The sequence below is a fragment of the Porites lutea genome, chromosome 2 (genome assembly GCF_958299795.1).
Source record: "Porites lutea chromosome 2, jaPorLute2.1, whole genome shotgun sequence".
Classification (NCBI taxonomy): Eukaryota; Metazoa; Cnidaria; class Anthozoa; order Scleractinia; family Poritidae; genus Porites; species Porites lutea.
This window is the reverse complement of record NC_133202.1, coordinates 6,290,960-6,310,914: the sequence shown is the minus strand read 5'-3', so window position 1 is coordinate 6,310,914 and position 19,955 is coordinate 6,290,960. Positions and strand designations below refer to the sequence as shown.

Sequence of the window (19,955 nt, the reverse complement as noted above, 5' to 3'; positions counted from 1 at the left end):
TTTAATTCGCAGAGCTGTCAACCTCCTAGGTGTTCAAATATTGAGAATTGACACGTAAGGGATGATAGATGACGTCATAACGCATGGCACATGACGTTATTTGTGCAAAAAATATTTGTTGACTCCGATCGTCACGAATTTGCGATGACACAAAACGCGCGAAAAGATGTTATCGGCATTGTAACATTTGACCTGGTTGGTTTTACTTCAGTGTTACTTCCCACCAATACATTATTATATTACAATGGTTAACATTAACATAGCTCAAACGTCGAAAATAGTTGAACTTTTATTGTCGGAATGTCGAATCTTCTGAAGAAATGGTAAGCTTCGGCGTTTATCCGGGAGATTTCAGACTGTAATCTCGAGACCGGGAGATACGGTTCAAACTCTGGAGTCTCCCGGATTATCTAGGAGAGTTGACAGCACTGCCCGCTATAAAGCGTCATAAACGTTTACCCCAGTGTGTGCAGAAAAGTTGCTTCCAGACTTAGTGTGGTGAATTTTATGGAAGAAGACGCTGTAGAAGTGTATACTTGGGCACGCAATTGTTAATAAATATGTAATCATCGATAGATATTCACTTCCTTTGCCTTAAAAGGATTTGAATAGGGAAAGAACTAGTGTTTCTACAACCTTCGTACTTTATGATGTTTAAATCAGGGGCGGATCCAGGATTTCTTTTAGGAGGGGGTGCACTCGTCTCTTGCTCTTGACTTCAACACCAATAAACCAATATTTTTTTTTTGGAGGAATACCAGTTGTATTAGAAAACCGCAGGTAATCTCAGGGGGGGGGTGCGCACCCCCTGCACCCTCCCCCTGGATCCGCCCCTGTAAATAAGAACTGCGGATTATCTTAAGCGCGAGCGAGGAGCGCAGAAAAGGAGAGCACACCCTTTCTTTCCACCCTCCTGGCTCTCTCGTTTCCTTTCGCGCGTTTCTCGCACGTAAATTTTCTCCATATCCCCTAAAAGGACAGCTTCCACGCAGGATAAGAATGTAACGGTTTTGATCATTGTGTGAGATGATTGCATCATCATAATTCAATTCAAGAGGTTTTGCTTCTCTCTACAAAGACAAAAGCTCAGTGTACTAAAGGCAATGGCTATCAACTAAGGGCGTGTTCGATTGACCATTCTGCGGTTTAAGAATAAATGGAATAAATGCTTTAAGTGACTAGTTTTGGTATTACTACGTCTATTTTGAAATGGCTGGTGATCCCGGCATTCTGATCGGCTCTCAGCAGTGTGCATGATTTCTTCACGAATCACGATATTTTTTTTTTGATCACTCACTGTTTCTGGGAAACGAGAGAGTTTTTGCTCGTTTAAAATCGTCTCGATTTTACAACGTCACGTTATCGTTTCCGGCTATCGTAATCGTTATCGAAGCACGAGACTCGTACGAATACATCGAGACTAGATTATGGACACTCGATTTTAACTAAAGAAAAAGGTAAAAAAGAAACAAACAAAAAATCAAAGAAAGAAAAACAAACAAAAGCACAGACAGATAAAAAGAAAAACAAAAGAAAAGAGAGAAACAAACAAACAAAACACGAAAAGAATCAATCAAAACAACAAAACAATCAACAGTGGCGGATCCATGGGAGGGGCCCGGGGGACCCGTCCCCCTTTGGACTTTCTGGACAATACTGAGCCCCCCCCCTCCCATATCTTAAGGTCTGGATCCGGCACTGATCAATGGCAGAAAGGGAGAAAGAAATAAACAGAAAACACAGAGATTTTAAGTAAAAAAAAAATCAACAAATTACCGTAAAATTCCGAAAATGAGCCCCTCCAAATATAAGCCCCCAAAAATCGTAACGCAAAAACCCTCCGTTAAATCGCCACTAATATAAGTCCCCGGGAGGCTTGTACTTGGAATTTTCCCTCGAATACAAAGTAAAACAAAGCGCAAATTTCCCTCCGTACATAAGCCCCTCCGAATATAAGCCTCTCCAAAAATAAGCCCCTCAAAAAGGGCCTTTGAAAAATATAACCCCCGGGGCTTATTTTCGTAATTTTACGGTAATCAACAAACAAAGAAAGGGAAAACAAACAAAGAAACAAAGGCAGAAACAAGAAACAAACATTCAATCGAGTCTCCATTATCGACACTCAAGAAAATAGAAGGTAATAGATAATAGATAATAAGAGATAATAGTTATGACACCAACGTTTTGCCCCTTTTTCTCGTTCCTCGTCCTCTGATTTCCTAAGATCAAATGGTAATAGGATTCCTTTTAATGTAGTTAGAAGTATTTTATCAGTTTTTACTATTTTTCGGTGATGCGTGATAACTTAAAAAAACGACGTGGTGCATAATAGGTACCCCCCCTTTTGCCACCCTGTTACAACAGAACAGAGCACAGTCAAGGCTTTTATTTTATGATAAAGAATCCGTTGAATTCCCCACGCATTGCTTTATTTTTTTAAAAGAAACTATTCGCAGATGGCTTGACAGCTTTAGCTCCGTGTTTTATACACTCATAAGGCACGTGTTTTCAACCAATCGGAGCGCTTGTTATGTATCTGAACTTTATTATAACAGGTATCACATGGTACATCCAACCGTAATTACTCGGTGCTCAGTTCAGCGACAGATACATCTGAATACTGTGTACAATGTGTACATCTCTACAGAAACAGAGAACAGGATGAGGCAAGTACTAAAAACAAAATCACTCAATGCGAAATCCATTTCGCCATTCACTTATGGGTTCTAGTTCTTTAGCCTCCATAAAAGTGCGAGAAAAATTTTTAAAACGTAATCAACTTTGAAACATTCTTTTTTCGTAAGGAAGCCATGTATATAAGCTGTTATTATCCACCTTTTTCTATCATGGGAAACAACAAAAACTATAAATTGATTGCCTTTAGAGTCTAAATCTTCTATATTCATTGCCTTTTCACTTACAGAGGTACACTAACCTGCGTAGTAGGCACTTAGAAGTAACGGCGCAGGAAAGGACGAGGCACGCGAGAGAGACACGCGTGTCTCCCTCGCGCGCCCTGTTCTTCCTTGCGCTCAATACTTCCAAGCGCCTGCTACGCAAGCTAGACGGTACACGCAAGAGTTGAAATTGTGTGCCCTGTGGTAATAAAAACGTTTTGTTGGTCGTTGTATGCCGTTTTAAACCAAGCATATTTCAGTAATTCTGACGTGGAGTAATGATTCACTGTTTACACGGAACAATCATATACTAGGCTTACTTTACCACTCAAATTTAGCTAAAATTAAATACTTAAACTTAATTCCTATCCAAAATAGAATCTTGAACACATGTTGAAAATATCAATGAACAATATCCTCGGCCCATGTAAGGGAATCCAAGACACTCCTGGATTCTAGATTGCACGCCATGGATTCCGGATTCCACTAAGGTACTGGATGCCAGTCTTTGTTAGTGTGGAACAAGAATTCTGGATTCCAGTCGTTAGTGGGATTCCGGATTCCTTGAGCTGTATTGTGGATTCCAAAAGCCCAGGATCACGGATTCCAAGAGCAAAATTTCCCGAATTGCAGATTCCACAAGCAAGATTCCCGTACATGGTGCGAACAATAAGGCAGCACAATAATGTCCTCCTTTGGACCTTTTATGGTAATAGTAAACTGACAGCTGAGTGTCTTTCGCAATCAAGGCGAAAGCTACAACCATACTGCATAAGTGGAAGTTCAATTCTAGTTCAATCAGGTACTGTTCGTTCCAATTTTAGATGTCGACTTCGTTCCTCAAAGAAACTGCGTTTTCATTTTTTAGCCATTTGATTTCCGGCGTGCGTTTTGTAATCGACGCGAAAGCTACTACTAAACTAATGTTGGAAGTTTAATTCTAGAAGCAATAGGATCAACCTGCTGAATTATTTAATAACCATCGTTTCGCTCGTTCACGAATAAGGATAAAGTAGCAACCACCCTGTGTTATTTCTTTTTAAATCCTTATCACCTCTGAACCGCCCGGATATAATTAATTGTTATACTATTGCTTGTTACTCTCAGCTTGCCTTTTTGGATTTGTCTGCTTATTTTGTAGTAAATGTATGGCTTTGGTAATTCATTTTGTTACTATTGCTTTGGTACTTTTCTTTGAATTAAAAAAGTTAAATTTCTCATGCAATAGGGTAATTTGTTAAGACAATACAAGACTGAGTTGTAACCGGTTAAATCATAAATGGTTTAGGTTGGTAGAGTCTTTCGATGGCTTGAATAATCAGTTTGGTACCACTGGTTCAAATTTTAGATGTAAAAGCTGTGTTAAGTTTGTTGATGAGAATGTTCTCCGATATGATGACTTTCCAGTTCTCTGCCTTCTATCCAGTATTTCCGTCACTGTCATCTATGCCATCGCATTGTCTGCAACCACTTACCTCTATCACTTCCTCTCCTTCGCGCATAAATGATGTGGTGAGATACACCTGACCGTGTTGTTTGCACAATTTCCACACCCTGGTATTATAGCCTGGGAAATTCTTGAATTCTTTGGGCTCCTCTGTTGGAGGGGGTGGAAGGTCGACGTCGTTCCTCAAAGAAGCTGCAATTTTTTCCAGCCATTCGTTTTGTAGGACCTCACTGTTCCCTTGCATAAATAATTCGAACTTTTCTTGAGCACTTTTTAAACGTGATACCCCAATGCTGGAAAAAGATCCGCGGTAAGTGATTACTTGGCATTGAGCTTCCAAAATCGACGAGTAAAGGGTAAACGTTCTTGTATGTTCATACAATTGGCTCAACGTTGCCAAATCAAACTGAGGGGTCGTTAGGTAATCTGAGATCTTTTCTAAAGCATCTTTGATGATTCTTGAGTGATCCGTTACCTGCAGCTGATTTTGACATTTTTCAACTGCTTGTAAAATGAGATACGCCCTCTCAATTTGATGGATGATAAGAAGGCTGTTTCTCAGAGTAAAAACAAAGGGAATGTGGTGCATTTGTACGTTATACAACCCCGTTGAGCCTGGACGTCCTGACAGTTTGCCAGCTACAGTCAGAATTCCTTTTGGGGGGTGACGCAATTTTCTAAGAAGCTCTCTGGTAAACCTGGTGGTTTCATTTCCAATTTCACGTATTTGATCCTTAACATTTTCCATGTTTCTCAGGGTCCACTTCACGATATTTCCATACCGATAACTGAAGGTAATCGGAATAGAGCATCTAGGACACCGAATTTGATTGACATCACCTCCCATATCTTGCAGCATCCATTCGTCCATCTCTTGAACCTTTACAATATGACCACAATCTAAAAGCTGCAGATATCTTGTAGCTTCTGTTGCTTTAAAATTTCCTTGACCAATCATGGACGAGAGCTTTTTAGAGTGGCAAATAGCGCACACAGTGGGACAGTTTTCTCCACACAGACCAATGCACGGGTGGCGACAAGGAAGCTTCTTGGGGCAAGGGGCATCACATCGAGGGCGATCGCATTCCTCTCCGCATGGATTATTGCACTGGTAATGGGGGCAAATCCAAGTACATGGTTTTATGCATGGTCTGCATGGTTGTAAACACTGTTTGGGGCATTTACTGTGAGGGCAACGTCGACTGCATTTTCTAACACAAGGTGGGCATGGCCTGCCGCACGTTGCTTGACAACGGTGTGAACAAACGAGCACTCGGTTACACGGATTTTGGCATATTTCATGTGATCCCCTTTGCTTGCACTCCCCACAAGTTCCAGTGCATTCGTGACCGCACGGCAGCTGAGCTTGACAAGAAGCAGGACATTGTACATCATCAACAGAGAAGCTACAAGGCATCTTAACCTTGTGACCACACGGCAAGGTCTTAACCAAAGGAACTTGGCAGGGATATTTGGAACAGGGCTCCCCGCAGAACCCCTTACACTTGTGTGTGCATCCTTTTCGACGTGGACAAGGTGCTTTGCAGATAGAAGTTTTACTTTCAAAACAAGGTACTTGTTGTTTATGCCCACAACCATACTCCTCCACCACCTTACGTCTACACATGATTGCTCCACAGGCTTGACTACAAACTCCAGGGCATGGATGACCACAGTCCAGTTTGCGATCACAACGCTCTCGACATGCCACGGTATTTGGGTCGTCTTTACAAAACATTTTCAAAGAGTGGTTTCCGGCACAAGGTAATTTCTTTACAACCAACGTTTGGCACTTGTATTCACTGCATATCTCAAAGCATTTTCCAGGACACTGGTGGCCACAAGACAACCTTCGCTTGCACGGTTTTGAACAAACACGTTGGGAAACGTCTTCTGAACAAAGGCAACCGACATCATGTTGTCCACAACGCAAAGCCTTTTTAACCCTGACAGCACATCTGAAGCTTGCGCAGTCATCACCACATCTGTTTCCGCATGGGTGTTTGCATGGAAGAATTCGTTCGCACGGTGCACCGCAGAATATCTTTTCTGCTTTATCTGAACAGTGCATCTCCTTTTCATGACCACAAGGTAGTCGTCTTTTCACCTTTGTGTTACATCTCCCACTCTGAAATTGTTCTTCCTTTCCAGAGCATGTTGTAAGCTTCTTGTGTCCGCAAGAAAGCGTGATTTCCACCTTTATTTGGCAGCAGTAATGGGCGGCGCTTGTGTAGCATGGAAGGGTGGCTTTATGGCCGCAACGCAACTCTTTTACTACTTTTTCCATACACAAAACATCATTTAACCCTGCTTTTACGACATGACATTCCAACGAGGCTTTATGTCCACATGGCAAAAGGACGTCAACTTTAGTTTTGCAAATGAACGTTTCAGTACTTTTGTGACAAGCAAGAGCCACAACATGCCTACATGATAATATTCTGGTTACAGGTATCTGACATGGTCGAGTTTCACAGTCTTTGCCGCATATTTCGTTGCAGGGGTGGCCGCAGCTTCTTAATCTTTCACATGACTGTTCGCATATCAGTGTAGCTTGGTTAATGAAACAGGACACCTTAACCATGTGACCACATGTGGTAATCATTGCATTTACTGGCACCGTGCACTCACCACAAGATGAACCGTAGTGGCACTGCTTTTGACAGGGGTGGTCTCTTTGGCATCTCTTTTGACACAACTCTTTACACCGAATTTCCAGACACAAACGGCCACAGAGCGAAGGACACTTGTGACCACAATTCAGAAGTCGTTGACATGCAGAATAACAAAATACGGTTTGGGGATCTTGGGAGCAAGGAACAATTTGTTGGTGGCCACATGGAAGGTCTTTCAAAACCTCGATCTTGCATAGCTTCGTTGCACATTCCTCATTGCAGATTCCAGGGCATGCGTGCCCACAATTCAAAGCTCGTTCGCACTTTTCGTTACAATCGATTGGATTGTTTTTTTGTCGGCACAACACTTGTTTCCTGTGGTTACATGGCAATTGAATTTCTATCTCGGTGCCACACTGGCATTCCTGCGTACATCTCTCAGAGCAAGTGTGGCCGCAGTCCAAAACTTTCGTACAGCTGTTGGTGCAGTCCCTGTAAATGATGGGATCTTTGTAACATTTCAGAAGATTGTTGTGTCCGCACGGGAGAATTTTTACGACCTTCCTCTCGCATTTGAATCCAGACGAGACGTCATATGGGTCAATGCTACACCTTAACGATTGTTCGTGACCACAGGCAGGTGTCTTTCGCACAAGAACGGAGCACTTGGGACACTCTCTTGGGTAATGACACTTGTTGTGACATTTGTGACCACCGGAACATGAATTGAAGCACACTTTTAAGCAACGGCCCACCGCGTGGTAAACGTCCGAGACGTGACATAGCTTGTCGCACGCATGGCCACATTCTAAGCGGTCTCCACATGGCATTGTACATCCTCCAAGTTCGCACTGTTTTAACTCTCGTGCCCACCTTATATTCGTTACATTTTTGTGTCTCTTGCAAATTAGCTGTAGATTGTCACCAATGGCTTCTTTTGTCTTTAAATCATCACAGATCTCTTTCCACAGCTTGCAATGACTTTTCAGTAGATTGAAGTTTCCAATGCAGTAAAAGCCTTGGCGGGCACGTGACAACGCGACACAGATTCTGTTGGACTCACCTAAAAAGCCGATGCGACCCTCTGAGTTGCTTCTTACTAACGACAAAAGAATGATGTCGTTTTCTTCACCTTGAAAGTTGTCAACTGCACACACTTTAACTCCTTCGAAAGCTCGTCGTGGCATTTTATCTTGAAGAAGCAGCAACTGACCTGTATACATGGTTAGAATTGTGATCTGCTTTCGTTCGTATCCTTGACGTAGAAGGTATTCGCAAAGGGCCACTAAGAATTCAGCCTCGTGATTGTTAGAGTAACTTTGTAAGCCTCCTATTAGTTTCTCGGGTTGGCAGTGATCAATGAAGAAGAGATTGTGGCAAAGGCCAGATATTGCTGGAAAATCGCAAACGGAATCGTGATCTACAATTTCATGATCATAGATTCTTTTTGTAAGTGTGGCAATCTCAGGACGCATGCGATGCTGTATAGATAGGCGTTTGCAATCCATGCTGTTCAATACCATTCGCTCGAAGAGTGAGACTTCCAAGTTGTACTTCTGGGCCAATTCATAAACAGTCGCTTTGGGGCGGAGTTGTTTGTGATCTCCAATGAGAATTGTGTGTTTGGTATTGTGCGAAAGAGAAGTGATAATATGGGCTTCCATCACCTCGGCAGCTTCTTCGATAACAACGATTTTAGGAGCTATCCTTTGAAGAACTGAGTGATATCTCGCCGCCCCACTGGTTGTCATTCCAACAACGGTCGCTTGACGGATGACTTGTTCGTCCTCCTCAAATTGGACTTCCTTTAATTCTTCGCAAAGCTGTTCATATCCCCGTTCAGCTTGGTGAATTTCTACCCTGTAGTGTTCACGGTAGTTTTCAATCCAGAAGAGGTATAGTCGAAGTCGATCTGATTGTGACATATTCCAGATGTTTTGAACGCCCATCACTTCCTCGGTAGACATCATTTCTATGTTTTTCAGGTCTTTTTTTATAGAGTCAATGTCCTCAGTGATTTGGACTTTTGCTTTTTTCTTTTTCTTCTTTCTTTTCTTTCTTTTCTTTGAAGACATTGATCCTCCCGTTTCCTCATCATTCAATTTGCCGTCCTCCGTAAAATTTTCCTCGTCGTTTGCCATCCAGAAATGTGACTGGCCTTTTTTCTTATGCGTGACAAGTGTCCATTCGGCGTCAATGTCATTTTCTTCATTTGTCCCTCGTTTATTTTGTTTTTCACTTATTTCTTCACCTGTCTCTTTTGATATAGGTAGTAGGAGATCTTCATCACCTTGTATCCATCTTTGTTGCTGTATCAAATCCGCTTCCCTCTCTATTGCAATAGTCTCTTCATCCGCCTCTCGTTTTTCAGCAACATTTTCATCACTAGGTTTGCCTTCTACTTCTGTGTTTTCGGTCCCTTGAGTGAAATCAGCACCTTCTATTGACGCTGTATGTTCCAAGCTACTGTGGTTTAATTGCGAAACATCTTTTGAGGGGCTGAATTCCAACTGTTCCCCCAGGAAGGTACTTCTTTGTTCGTCTGACAAATCACTTGGTAATCCACTCTCGTACAAGTTTTTGGTTAACGTTTTCTGCTCTGAGGTGTTCACCTTTTGCTGAAGGTCGGGTTTAGCTACGTCATTCGTTACATTACCTTCTGCTGAAGGTTCTAAAGTTTCTGATTTGCTCATCTTCTGCTTAAGATCGGGTTTAGTTGGGTCATTTGATACATTAACAGCTTCTAAAGGTTCTCCAAAAAATCTTTCACTTTCATCTTGTGGTTCTGGGAACATCGTTGCGTCATAAGACAATTCGTTTTCTTCATTTTCAACACGTTTTTCAAGGGTTGGTGACTTTGCCGTTTGATTGCAAGCCATCTCTTTGTTGTTGCATAGCCACAATTTGAAAGTGTTGCTCGGAATGCGACTCTCGTTTGCTATCTTGGATGGAAACTTAGCATTACACAGCTGCTGTAAATGTGCTGGATTTATTAGTTGTTCCACGTCCTCGAACTCCAAAAGTTGTTTGTCTGCCTTTGCCAGCTGTTGCTGCGACATTTTCATTTCTTTGTCATTTTGCAGCAACTTCTCTTTCACTTCTTCACGTTTGCTGTGCAGCCTGTATCTGTAAGTAAACTTTTTCAGGTTGCAGTGTTCAAGTTTATCGCTCTTGCACCTTCCTCCGACACGAATAATTTTTCGGCTAGGTAAAAATTCTAGCACCTTTTCCAAGAACTGATCAAGCGCATGGTTTGTGTAACAAACCATCAGCATCGGTGAGGCCAGACGAGGATCCCAAGTACTTCGGTTATCGAGCAAGCAACGCACAATTTTGGCACCAACGTAAGTTTTTCCTGTCCCTGGTGGACCCTGGATAACAGAAAATTCGGTTGTAATTGCTGTCTTTAACGCTTCGAGTTGCGATTTGTTGAGAGGAAGTCCTTCAACGGAGGGCCAAGCTTCAGGCTTCAGAACAGGTACAACTGGTGTGGTGTTCGATAAATGTAGCATATGAAGAGCTTCGCCAAGGTCGTAATAAACTGGCTCTTCACCCTCATCGCGCCTTAGATATTCTGGTGGGTCAACTTCTCCACTGCACTCGACCAGATACTTTTTAAATGGCAAGGTTGTTTCGTCTAATTCCTGTAACCCTTTAAGAACGTACCGGTAGGCTTCGAAATAGGCGGGGGACTCCACCATTTGGTAAACGCAGTTGCGTCTTTCGATGCCAAAAACGTCTTGATTTTCGATAAATCGGACGTCAATTCGTCCTTTCTTTACTTTCATTGGATCGCGATCACAAACCGTCGCGAAAAGCATTGTTTTAAAGTTGTCTTTTGAAAGACAGAGGAATGAACCATATAAGAGTCTTTTGGAATGTGCCCACCTGCTGGTATCTAAGCCAGAAACATCGATTTGGGCTTGATGAGTTATCCCAGACCACGTGAACTCCTTTCCTACAATTCCTACGCTGCGGTAGTTTTTCATCAATTGTTTGCGTTGATGTCTTGGTATATTGAGGACAATTTCACGAATACCTTCTCTTAGTGGCTCAAGAAAGTCCTCTCGAAGTAGCCGAAATTGAACATCAAGGTAGTGTTCGGCGTTGTCGTACCTACCCTTTGAAATGTTCTTACGTAAGAATGGTCGTTCTTGAGTTGTGATTTCTTTGGTCTCGGGACAAATTGGCATGTCTCTAAAATCGTTTGGTGGCTTTTCCCCTGCCCTGTTAACAAAGCGTTTCCCATGCCTCTGTCTTTCTCCTCTGATGACGTCATTTCTGGCCTGCTTAAATTCATCTAACCTTGTCTGCAGCTCTTCTTTGTTTTGAACACTCGACTGATCCAAGGCTGCTTTCAACTGAGCGTAAGGTAGGTCAGCATATGAACTAGGCAAATGTGTCAGGTACATCATGAAGATTTCAATGAGATGCTCAAGGAACCTTTGTCGAGATATCTGGCTATTTAAGGCCGTTGACTCTTGAAGGCGATCAAGTAAAGAAGGAATTTTTGAATTGAAGAAAGCCGAGCCTTTAAGTGTGGCTAGAATCCTGTTGATATTTTCACCTGGTGGAGCGTTGCAGGCCTTCCCTAAAGTAGAAGTAAGATCACAGGTGAATTCGTCGTTGTTGTGCTGCTGGTCCTGTGATCGAAGAAGGAACTTTAAACGAGGCAGTCCCTCGTTAAGCTTGTGAACTATCTCGTTACTATCCTTCGATTTTAAATCTTTGGGGTCGAAGAAGACGTTTTTGCCTGGAAACACTCCACGTGCAAAAGGCCGTCTATTCTGTTGTGCCGATGAGCCAGGATTTTTGTTTCCTGGGCCTGGCTTTCCAGGTCTTTGAGCTTGGTTTGTTTTATCTGCGTTTGAATGAAAAATGCATTTATTTCTTAAGTGACTCACCAGCAAAGTGTACTCAACCTTCTTCCAGGAATCAAAGAGGCTTGAAAAAACCCGTTTGCTAGGTCCTGGCCTGTCAGACTGGACGGAGGTATTAACTACGAGCAGGAATTCCTGTTGAAGGTTACTTCTATTTGCTTTTGACGTTAACGCTCTATTCAGCGTTAAGTCCAGAGACTCTTGCCTATAAAAACTGACTTTTGGAGATTTAATAGACTTCCTAGACATTGCAAAATGATCCTTTGGCTTCACGGTTTTTTAGGTGGCATACTTTGTTCTTCGATAATTCCGGTAAATTAGTAAAAGAAACAATTAGAAGTCGTATGAACAGATTGCATTCTCTCCCACCTGAATACTTTCCTCTTCCTTTTGATGACGTCACCTGTTCTTTTCCACGGCCCAACGGTGCTCCTCGCCCGCGTCCTTTGTTACCTTGTTTAAAAAAATGGAGAAGGGACTCAATACACATTAAAACTAAACACTTAAGAAAATGGGAAGAATCATAAGACAGGATTTGGAACTCATCTAAGTGCCTGAGTTGGAGATACCAGTTATGTTCTGCTCCTTTTGAGTCCCGGGGGGGGGGGGGAGGGGGTAATGCCATATATGGGCTTTATAGGTATGTGCCGCTGTGAAGGGTATGGTTTTCAAGCAGTTTCCTCTAGGATAGGGTATATAAATCAGAACATTTGGGTCTAGAACAGGGTATCATTTTTCAGGAAAGTGATCAGTTGGTTGAAGATTTTATCTAGACTAGGGAAACAGCTACTCTAGGATAGGGGGGATTTGGGGAGTTTACTCTAGTATAGGATAGCAAAATTTAGCTGAACTAGCTGTGGTATAAGTTAAGGGTTCCAGGGTCCCAGCGGCACATCCCCACCCAGAAATTCCTAAAGTACCCCCCGGGTTTTGAGTGTACTTTGCATATCACTAACCCAGCAATGGAACACGAACTCTGCATTGGTATTCGTATGAAATTCTTGTCGAACCGTGACGTCGTTCGACCTTGTAATTTATATTCAAGAATTACAGAAACGCTATTCACTGTCTCTGTCATTTTAATGGGTGGCTTCGGTTTTCTCGGTATGTCATTCGCTCCAAGGTTAAAGCCTTACGTTTTTGTAAGTCTTGGGGGTGCAGCTCTGAGATGCGATAACCTCTAATAAAGACGAATCCTAAGCAAATAACAAATTCTAGTAACACCCTTTGAACGTGTATATAATCCAGCTTCGTGAACGATAACAACAATCCACACTGCTTGGTGCCAGACTCGTCCTTTTATATAACATTTTTGTGACAGCTACATTTCATTAGTTACCTCGGTTTGCATTTGCAGAAGTCCCACAGGCGCCTTGACTTGTTGCTGGGTTTTCATTTCCCCCTTGGGCTTGTTTCCATGGTTCTTCGTTTTCTAAAATAGATTCATAAAGGTATTATTGCGAACCTTGTTTTTAGCGTGGCTAACCCTATCAGATAATTTAGTACTTAAAGGACAGCCGTGGATTGCAGTTAGTATCTCAGTTTTATGCACTTAAAAAGGCCTGGCATCGGGTCTTAAGCTCACTAGTCTGTATAGAAGAAAGATGTCAATCCAGGCCATGCAGCAGGTTTTGATCCGTTCTCAGTCGTCAGTGCTATCCATCTCTGTCTAGCGAATAATGCAATTGGTTTTCCCGACACTTATCCACGGCTGCATGGATTGTGATTTCTCCTGTGGATAACACTTTCCACATTTCGAACAAATGGGGCCATGACTATATGCTAACACATCTTTTACTAACATGTTGTAAAAGTAGTTTCTAATCAAGGTGATTTCAATCTGTCATAGTCTTTTTGCAGTGCATTTTGCTACTGAAGTAGAGGAGAAGTAGAATGTTTCTGTATTAGAACGAATTCAATTCTAAATTAAAGTGCGCAAAGAAAACAGTCTACCTTTATGACCTGTTATACTAACATTACGAATGGTTTTAAAAGCATGAACGACAGCCCGAATTTCCCTTTTTTTAAAAAAATACAAGGCGGACACAGAAATGTAAATTTTGAAGTAAGTGCATGTAGATGATCACTATTGATTCCCCTCATCGAGTTCAATTGTAATAATCTCAAAATAAGTTATAAGCATTTATCAGTAATCAAATTACTGTGTTTTTAGTGGACTTAGTCGTGACACATACGTTGCAGTGTAGACTAACTGCCGTGTCCTTAATGTTTGTATAAAAACCATATATGATAACCTACCTTTAGAATCTCTGTTGCGGTTATCGAAAGCCTTTTTCCATTTGCCTTTATTGGAAGGCATGGTGCTGTGTGGAAAAAATTTATCCGTAGGGTAAGAAATTAGCTGACTAAGCTTGTACAAGGGGGTCATCCTATCCTCTGCAGTTGGGGGATTGCTGCACAGCATCTGCGGCTGTAATGGCAGACCGAGTAGTACAAAAGAAATCATCTAGTCCACCCGAGAGGTAATTTCGAGCTCCTTGCATGAATTTACTAACTTAGTGGAAAAGAGTTTCTTACTGTGTCGTTCCAGTTAACAGTGCTAGTCAATGCACTCCGGCTTTAATTGAGGTAATTGACCAGCGAATACACAGGAATACATCTCCTTCTTGTCGCTCTTCGACGCTACGTAAGGCGGCTGTCAGTCGGTAACTAAATGCACCGTTGTTAACCCCGTTGGCGGCGAAGTGGGAATTTTATCAGAAAGTAAAATTTTGGTCCATTTTGGCTGAGGCTGGGAAAGGACAATTCATCGAATGTAGCTATTGTAGAAATCCCCACTCAAGGACGTTTCTGTTTTCTTTCAGGAGCTTTTCGTTTCTTTCGCTTACTCACGGGCGTAAACATTTGCTTTTCATTCGTCAAAACGGACCGGTCATTATTTATGTAGAGGGAAGGGGGGGCGAGGAATATGTTGGAAAGATCAAAATTTCTGTATAGCGTATAAATTTAGGAAAAATTGATAGATTTTTACAAATCGTGCCTTCATGGTGAACACAAAGGTAATAGCCATGCAAAATACAATTCTTTTCAAATGATTTTCCCGCAGTTGTAAAAGGACTACTTTCTTGTTGTTTCATCACGTTTTCCTTGGGATATTGAAGTGACACAAGCACTGTTCGCTAAACGAAAATTCAGTCAAACCAAATATTAAAGCAGATAGGTCTGGATTCTTTATTTATCTAAAATCTGAAATTACAATGAAGTTTAGAGCACAAACCGAATTCTGTCAAATACAAATGACTAAGTTGTACAAAATAGTCTGTGATGCTTTAAATAAACAAAAAGCAATAGGATTAGCATAAAATTGTACAATTTTGCATTACTGTTTCAAATATTTTGTTTGTGCTCTACTATTTATTAAACTGCTTTACCCATCTTGGCCAATGGACCCCTGTTAAAAAATACCTCGCAATCGATTTGCTGACCCCCCTAAACTTCTTTATAAAACATTTTAGCCCCCCCCCAATAACCAATCTGAAATAGCCTTGAGCCCCCCTTCTTTTTTCCCTCTCCCCCCCCCCCCCCAACTACATAAATAATGACAGGTCCCTAAAATATCCTGAATTCATCACGAGTTCACAACCAAGAATTTCTTCAACCGCTTATAGTCGAACAAACTGAGTAGTTGTGAATGATACATCAGCGACAAAAATCAGCCATGTTACACGTATAAATGAATTGGAAAACTTAAAATCAAAAGTATGTACGTGTACGAATGTTTAAAAAAATTGTTTTTGTAAACCAACCGCAAACCAAACAAACCGCTAAGGGCTGAAAACACCTGTGTACTTAATAAGAATAAGCTGATAGGCTAAATACTAAACAAAAGTAAATGTTATTTGATACATGACATAACAGATGAGTACATGATTTTAGATCAGTTCAGACCAGTTATTAAGTAGGCTGAGTAATTTACAGCTTCCGCGAACGAATCTGTTTGGAGTCAAAAGTTCATTTTCTCACGTGAACAGAGCGTGAATGATGGTCGTATCAGGTTGTCGTTGTATGAAGTCACCGTTCTTTTTGGCCTTACATTTTAATTAAACTTGAGAAACTGCTACTAGTTTTTTTCGTCTGCTTGCAAAAGCTCTTCGTGGCATGAAATGATTCAGTTATACGCACTGAAATGGAGCGAACTTTTAAGTGAACATGTCTGTATCGACTGCGAAGAAGATCTTAGGACCATTCTTCCCTATGGTTTTAGCCGTGGTCGCAATGACCCAGTCACAGCAGAACAATGATATATAGCAGCAAAATTCAAAGTGTATTTGTGTATAGATATGATCACCTTTACTGTGCTACATAGACGATAAACAAGAGAGAGAGTAAGGATCTGCAGCAGTAATTTTCAAGGAAAAGGCGCTGAATACGACACAAAATTCACCGCATAAAACCTTCTGTGTATTACTGCATAGAGGCTGTATTATAGATTATTAAGAATACCTTTTCAAAAGAAGGAAACTCTTATCACTACCGCATTGCAGACTCAATATAATCTAGTTTTCAGGTTTATAGCTCGACTAATGCAGAAAGCAAGTCCACCATTGCAATCCTAGAGGCCGGAAGTAACGAGGGTGCAGGAAAACAAAATCAAAAGTAAGGAGACGTCGATCATTTAGCTAGAAATTGGGAAGCTGATGTATTTCCGACGTACTAATTCATTCATGATTAAGACTTGTTAAAGCAAAGCGCAAAGGAAATATACTGAATTAAGGGTATTTCATACCTGTGTTGGCAGCCAAGAAATGGCTTCTGTTCCTCTTTATCTCCTTCTTCCTAAGTTCTTCTTTCTCCTTTCCGCCACTGTCCAAATTCTTGCTGAGCGAAAGACGTTAAAATCGTAATGACGATTGAAATATCCAGTTGTATTTCTGAGAAACCGTCTCCAAAATTACTCAATCCTTTTCATTTCTAATTCAAAGCAGATAATGTTTTGTCTGGCTGACATTCTGCTTTTCCCGGAAAACAAGTGAGGAAAAATTTAAATTGGACAGCGGAATTGTAGATGATGGAGTGTAAGTCCATTGCATGTCGCCGGCAAGCGTCAGTGTTTTTGATATCCAACATTTTCTTGCCTATATTTAAGTAAAAAGGGATAGATAATGTTGAAACCTGCAGTCGCGAGATGTAAAAACCATATGCACCATATAAGTGAATCAAATAAATTTTGCTTGATTGTTTTTACATTTCGATTTATAAACCATTCGAAGATGGTCCTATCCAATCCAGTACGGCTTCTTAAACGTTCGCTATCCCTAATCGGCCAATCACCTTAGGTCATGCATTAAAGATTGATTCTCGGAAGCACTTCCTGAAATTCCGAGAACCAGTCAAAAACATGGCGGACATTTTACAGCCCTTGGGATTCAAAGGATAAAGTAGTGACTCTTTTTTCTCTTTTATTGCAAAACGAACTTAAATTGTCGCCATAAAGAAAGCATAGTGCGATACAGCACAAAGTTTGCTTGGTCCATGGATCGCAGGGAAAATCGTGGCAAAGGAAGAGGCCGTGGCAGGGGAAGGAAACGGGATGCGAGCGTAAACACAGGTATTGAAATTAACGTCTAAGCTGAATGGACCTGAAATAGATGATTCCTGCATAGCGACTTCGTCGCTCAGTCTCGCTCTGCTCGCCAAACTCGTGAGGTCGACTTGTAGCAAGTCTAGCATAGCATTTTCAAATCGCTTTCATTATTTCCGCATGGCTTGCCATCTCCCGACCAGAAGTACTTTTAATATTGAATCTCGTATTTTCTGTGTTGTGGCAAGAAATCGACAAACGTAAGCTCTCCGGCTTTTGTGTTACTAGTTCTGACATGGTCATGTCCGCAATGCGCAGTGAAATTAACCATACGACGCTCTCACTATTATGTAAATAGTTCTAAAAATACTTTCATCTATGCTCCGATCGCTACTCTGTGCTCAGATCACATTGACACATTTAGAAAATTTTACCTGACTTTTTATATGTGGAACGATCTTACTTGAAACGTTCTGACCATGAAACGAACTGACCGGATACCATTGAAATAAGAGGTTCATAAAGAAGTGCTTCAGTAAAGTTTTTTTTTATTATTCGACCAGTTCGATTTTGGCCATTCTTGTCAAGTGCCTACTGCACTGAAAGCTGTGAAGGGGAACTTTCACGTCTACTTTGCACAAGTAGTAGTAGTAGAGTATACACGTACCATCCTCTGGCCACGTCTGGCATGTTGGCATGCTCAGTACAGTGTGCACTCTGTGCATTAATGCATTGTGTAAGCTTTTGTGATAATAGTTTTATCGTTATACCAAAATTTTAACAAAACTATATTAACTTTAGTCGGCCGTTTAAAGCTCTTAGGCCGAGTTCAAGGATAATAAGAAAAGTTTGTTTTCCTCGGTCATTTGTCTCGCATGCGTAAGCAACGAGACTCATAATCTGCAACCGGTCAGTGTAAAAGGAAGACTGCGGACTGCGGACTGCGGACTGCGGACTGCGGACTAAGCGGACTGCAGACTGCGGACCAGGGGTAAAATGCAGACTGAGTGTAACATGCAGACTGCAGACTGAGAGTAAAACGCAGGCTGGGTGCAATATGCAGAATGAGGACTGTAGACTTTTTAAACATTTGTGCTCCTTCTTCTCCAAGTAGTTGAAGCTAGCTAGCTGGTATCAGTTATACACCTCGCTTCCTAGTCAAAGTACATGATGATGATAATGAACTCATGTGTCGATGTATTTAGCTGACGCTAATTGGGGACACAACATAAAGATAAAATAAATAATGAATAATATGATAAATAAAAGATAAGAAATAAATAAGCTATAAAAAGCTATAGTATAATCCTATATATATTATATATACGTGTACAATATGCTAAAATAATCAAAACAATTCAAAACAATTCTAGGAAACAATTCTAAGTTGGACAGTAAATAGTTGTCCATATATGTTGGCTAAAAATTAGATTCTCGTCGAAGTTCACACCCAGTAGCTTGATATTATCTGTTGTCTTAATCGCTTGATCACCGATCTTGATGTTAATCTGTTCAGTTTCATTACGTTGTTAAATCCCTATGGCGTTAAGTTTTTTTCTGGGTTGGACAGTAAATAGTTGTCCATATGCGCACCTTCATTTGCAATACGTTCATGGAAGGTCATCCAAATTTCCTGCAGAACATCTTTCTTTGTTGTTGGAATGATTTACTCCCTTTATTATCGCCAGAATTCTTTCTGTACAGTATTTTGGGTCAGCAGCATTTATTTAAGCGTAAACATCGTCGTGTTGAGTGTAAAGTATTAATGGGTTAAATGAGTCAATGAGTCATGAGTCATGACTCATGACTCATGAGTCAGTGAGTCAAATCTGAAGAAAAATAAAAGTTTCGGTAGAAACAATAAAATTAAGCATTACTTTTACTTATTTTGTCTACTACAGTTCATTGCTGCCTTCACAAGGCCTATTTCTGACATGAAATCTCGCCCTAGGCTGTTTGTTAGCAGTTCCCAGGCCCTGCTGCATAGCAGAAGCGAAAAATAAGCCAGCCTAAATTTTGTGAGTGCCTCGGAAGAAAGTGTTTAATTCCCTTTGAACACAGCGCTTAAAGTAAATTGACATAAACCTATTATGGAATTTCCTAGCGCTCAAAGACTCAAATCGGGGAATAGTCGTTCTTTGATATTCGGTGTGTTGATGTTTGGGCCCGGTTTGAAGTAGAAAATCGGTCATGAGTGCGTTTTATATCTGTATCGGTATGTTACTCATTAGCTTGTCATGCTGGTGTAAAGGTAAGTATTCCGGGAAGAGTTCATTAGGGTTTAGAGAGGAATCTTATCAAGGGGAATACAATTTTCTTTCATGCTGTGGATCGCTGTCGATCATGAACACAATGAAGACAATCCAGGACAGTTGTTTTCAGTTGATAATCTTCCCAATGTAGTTCACCACTTTTTCCAATCAGTTTTATTTGCCTCAAAAGGTGAATGATACTACAAGGCAAACAAACTGAATTGCAATTATTGTAATTTGCCCGAGGAGGGGTATGAAACAGCGAGTCGAACAGTTGTACACAGTCAGTGTTTATATTAGAAACATACAGTGTACGAATAAT

At 41.1% G+C, this 19,955-nt stretch overlaps 1 protein-coding gene across 1 annotated transcript; it reads right to left on the bottom strand.

Moving 5' to 3' along the window:
• Nucleotides 1-1,976: 1,976 nt before the first annotated feature.
• Nucleotides 1,977-16,881, bottom strand: LOC140927530 (uncharacterized). Its single transcript, XM_073377197.1, has 5 exons — nucleotides 16,587-16,881; nucleotides 14,099-14,163; nucleotides 13,179-13,271; nucleotides 12,209-12,292; nucleotides 1,977-11,820 (listed from the first exon to the last, which is right to left on the bottom strand). The coding sequence occupies exons 2-5, from the start codon at nucleotides 14,157-14,159 to the stop codon at nucleotides 4,316-4,318; spliced, it is 7,743 nt and encodes a 2,580-aa protein (XP_073233298.1). The 5' UTR covers nucleotides 14,160-14,163; nucleotides 16,587-16,881; the 3' UTR covers nucleotides 1,977-4,315.
• Nucleotides 16,882-19,955: the final 3,074 nt, after the last annotated feature.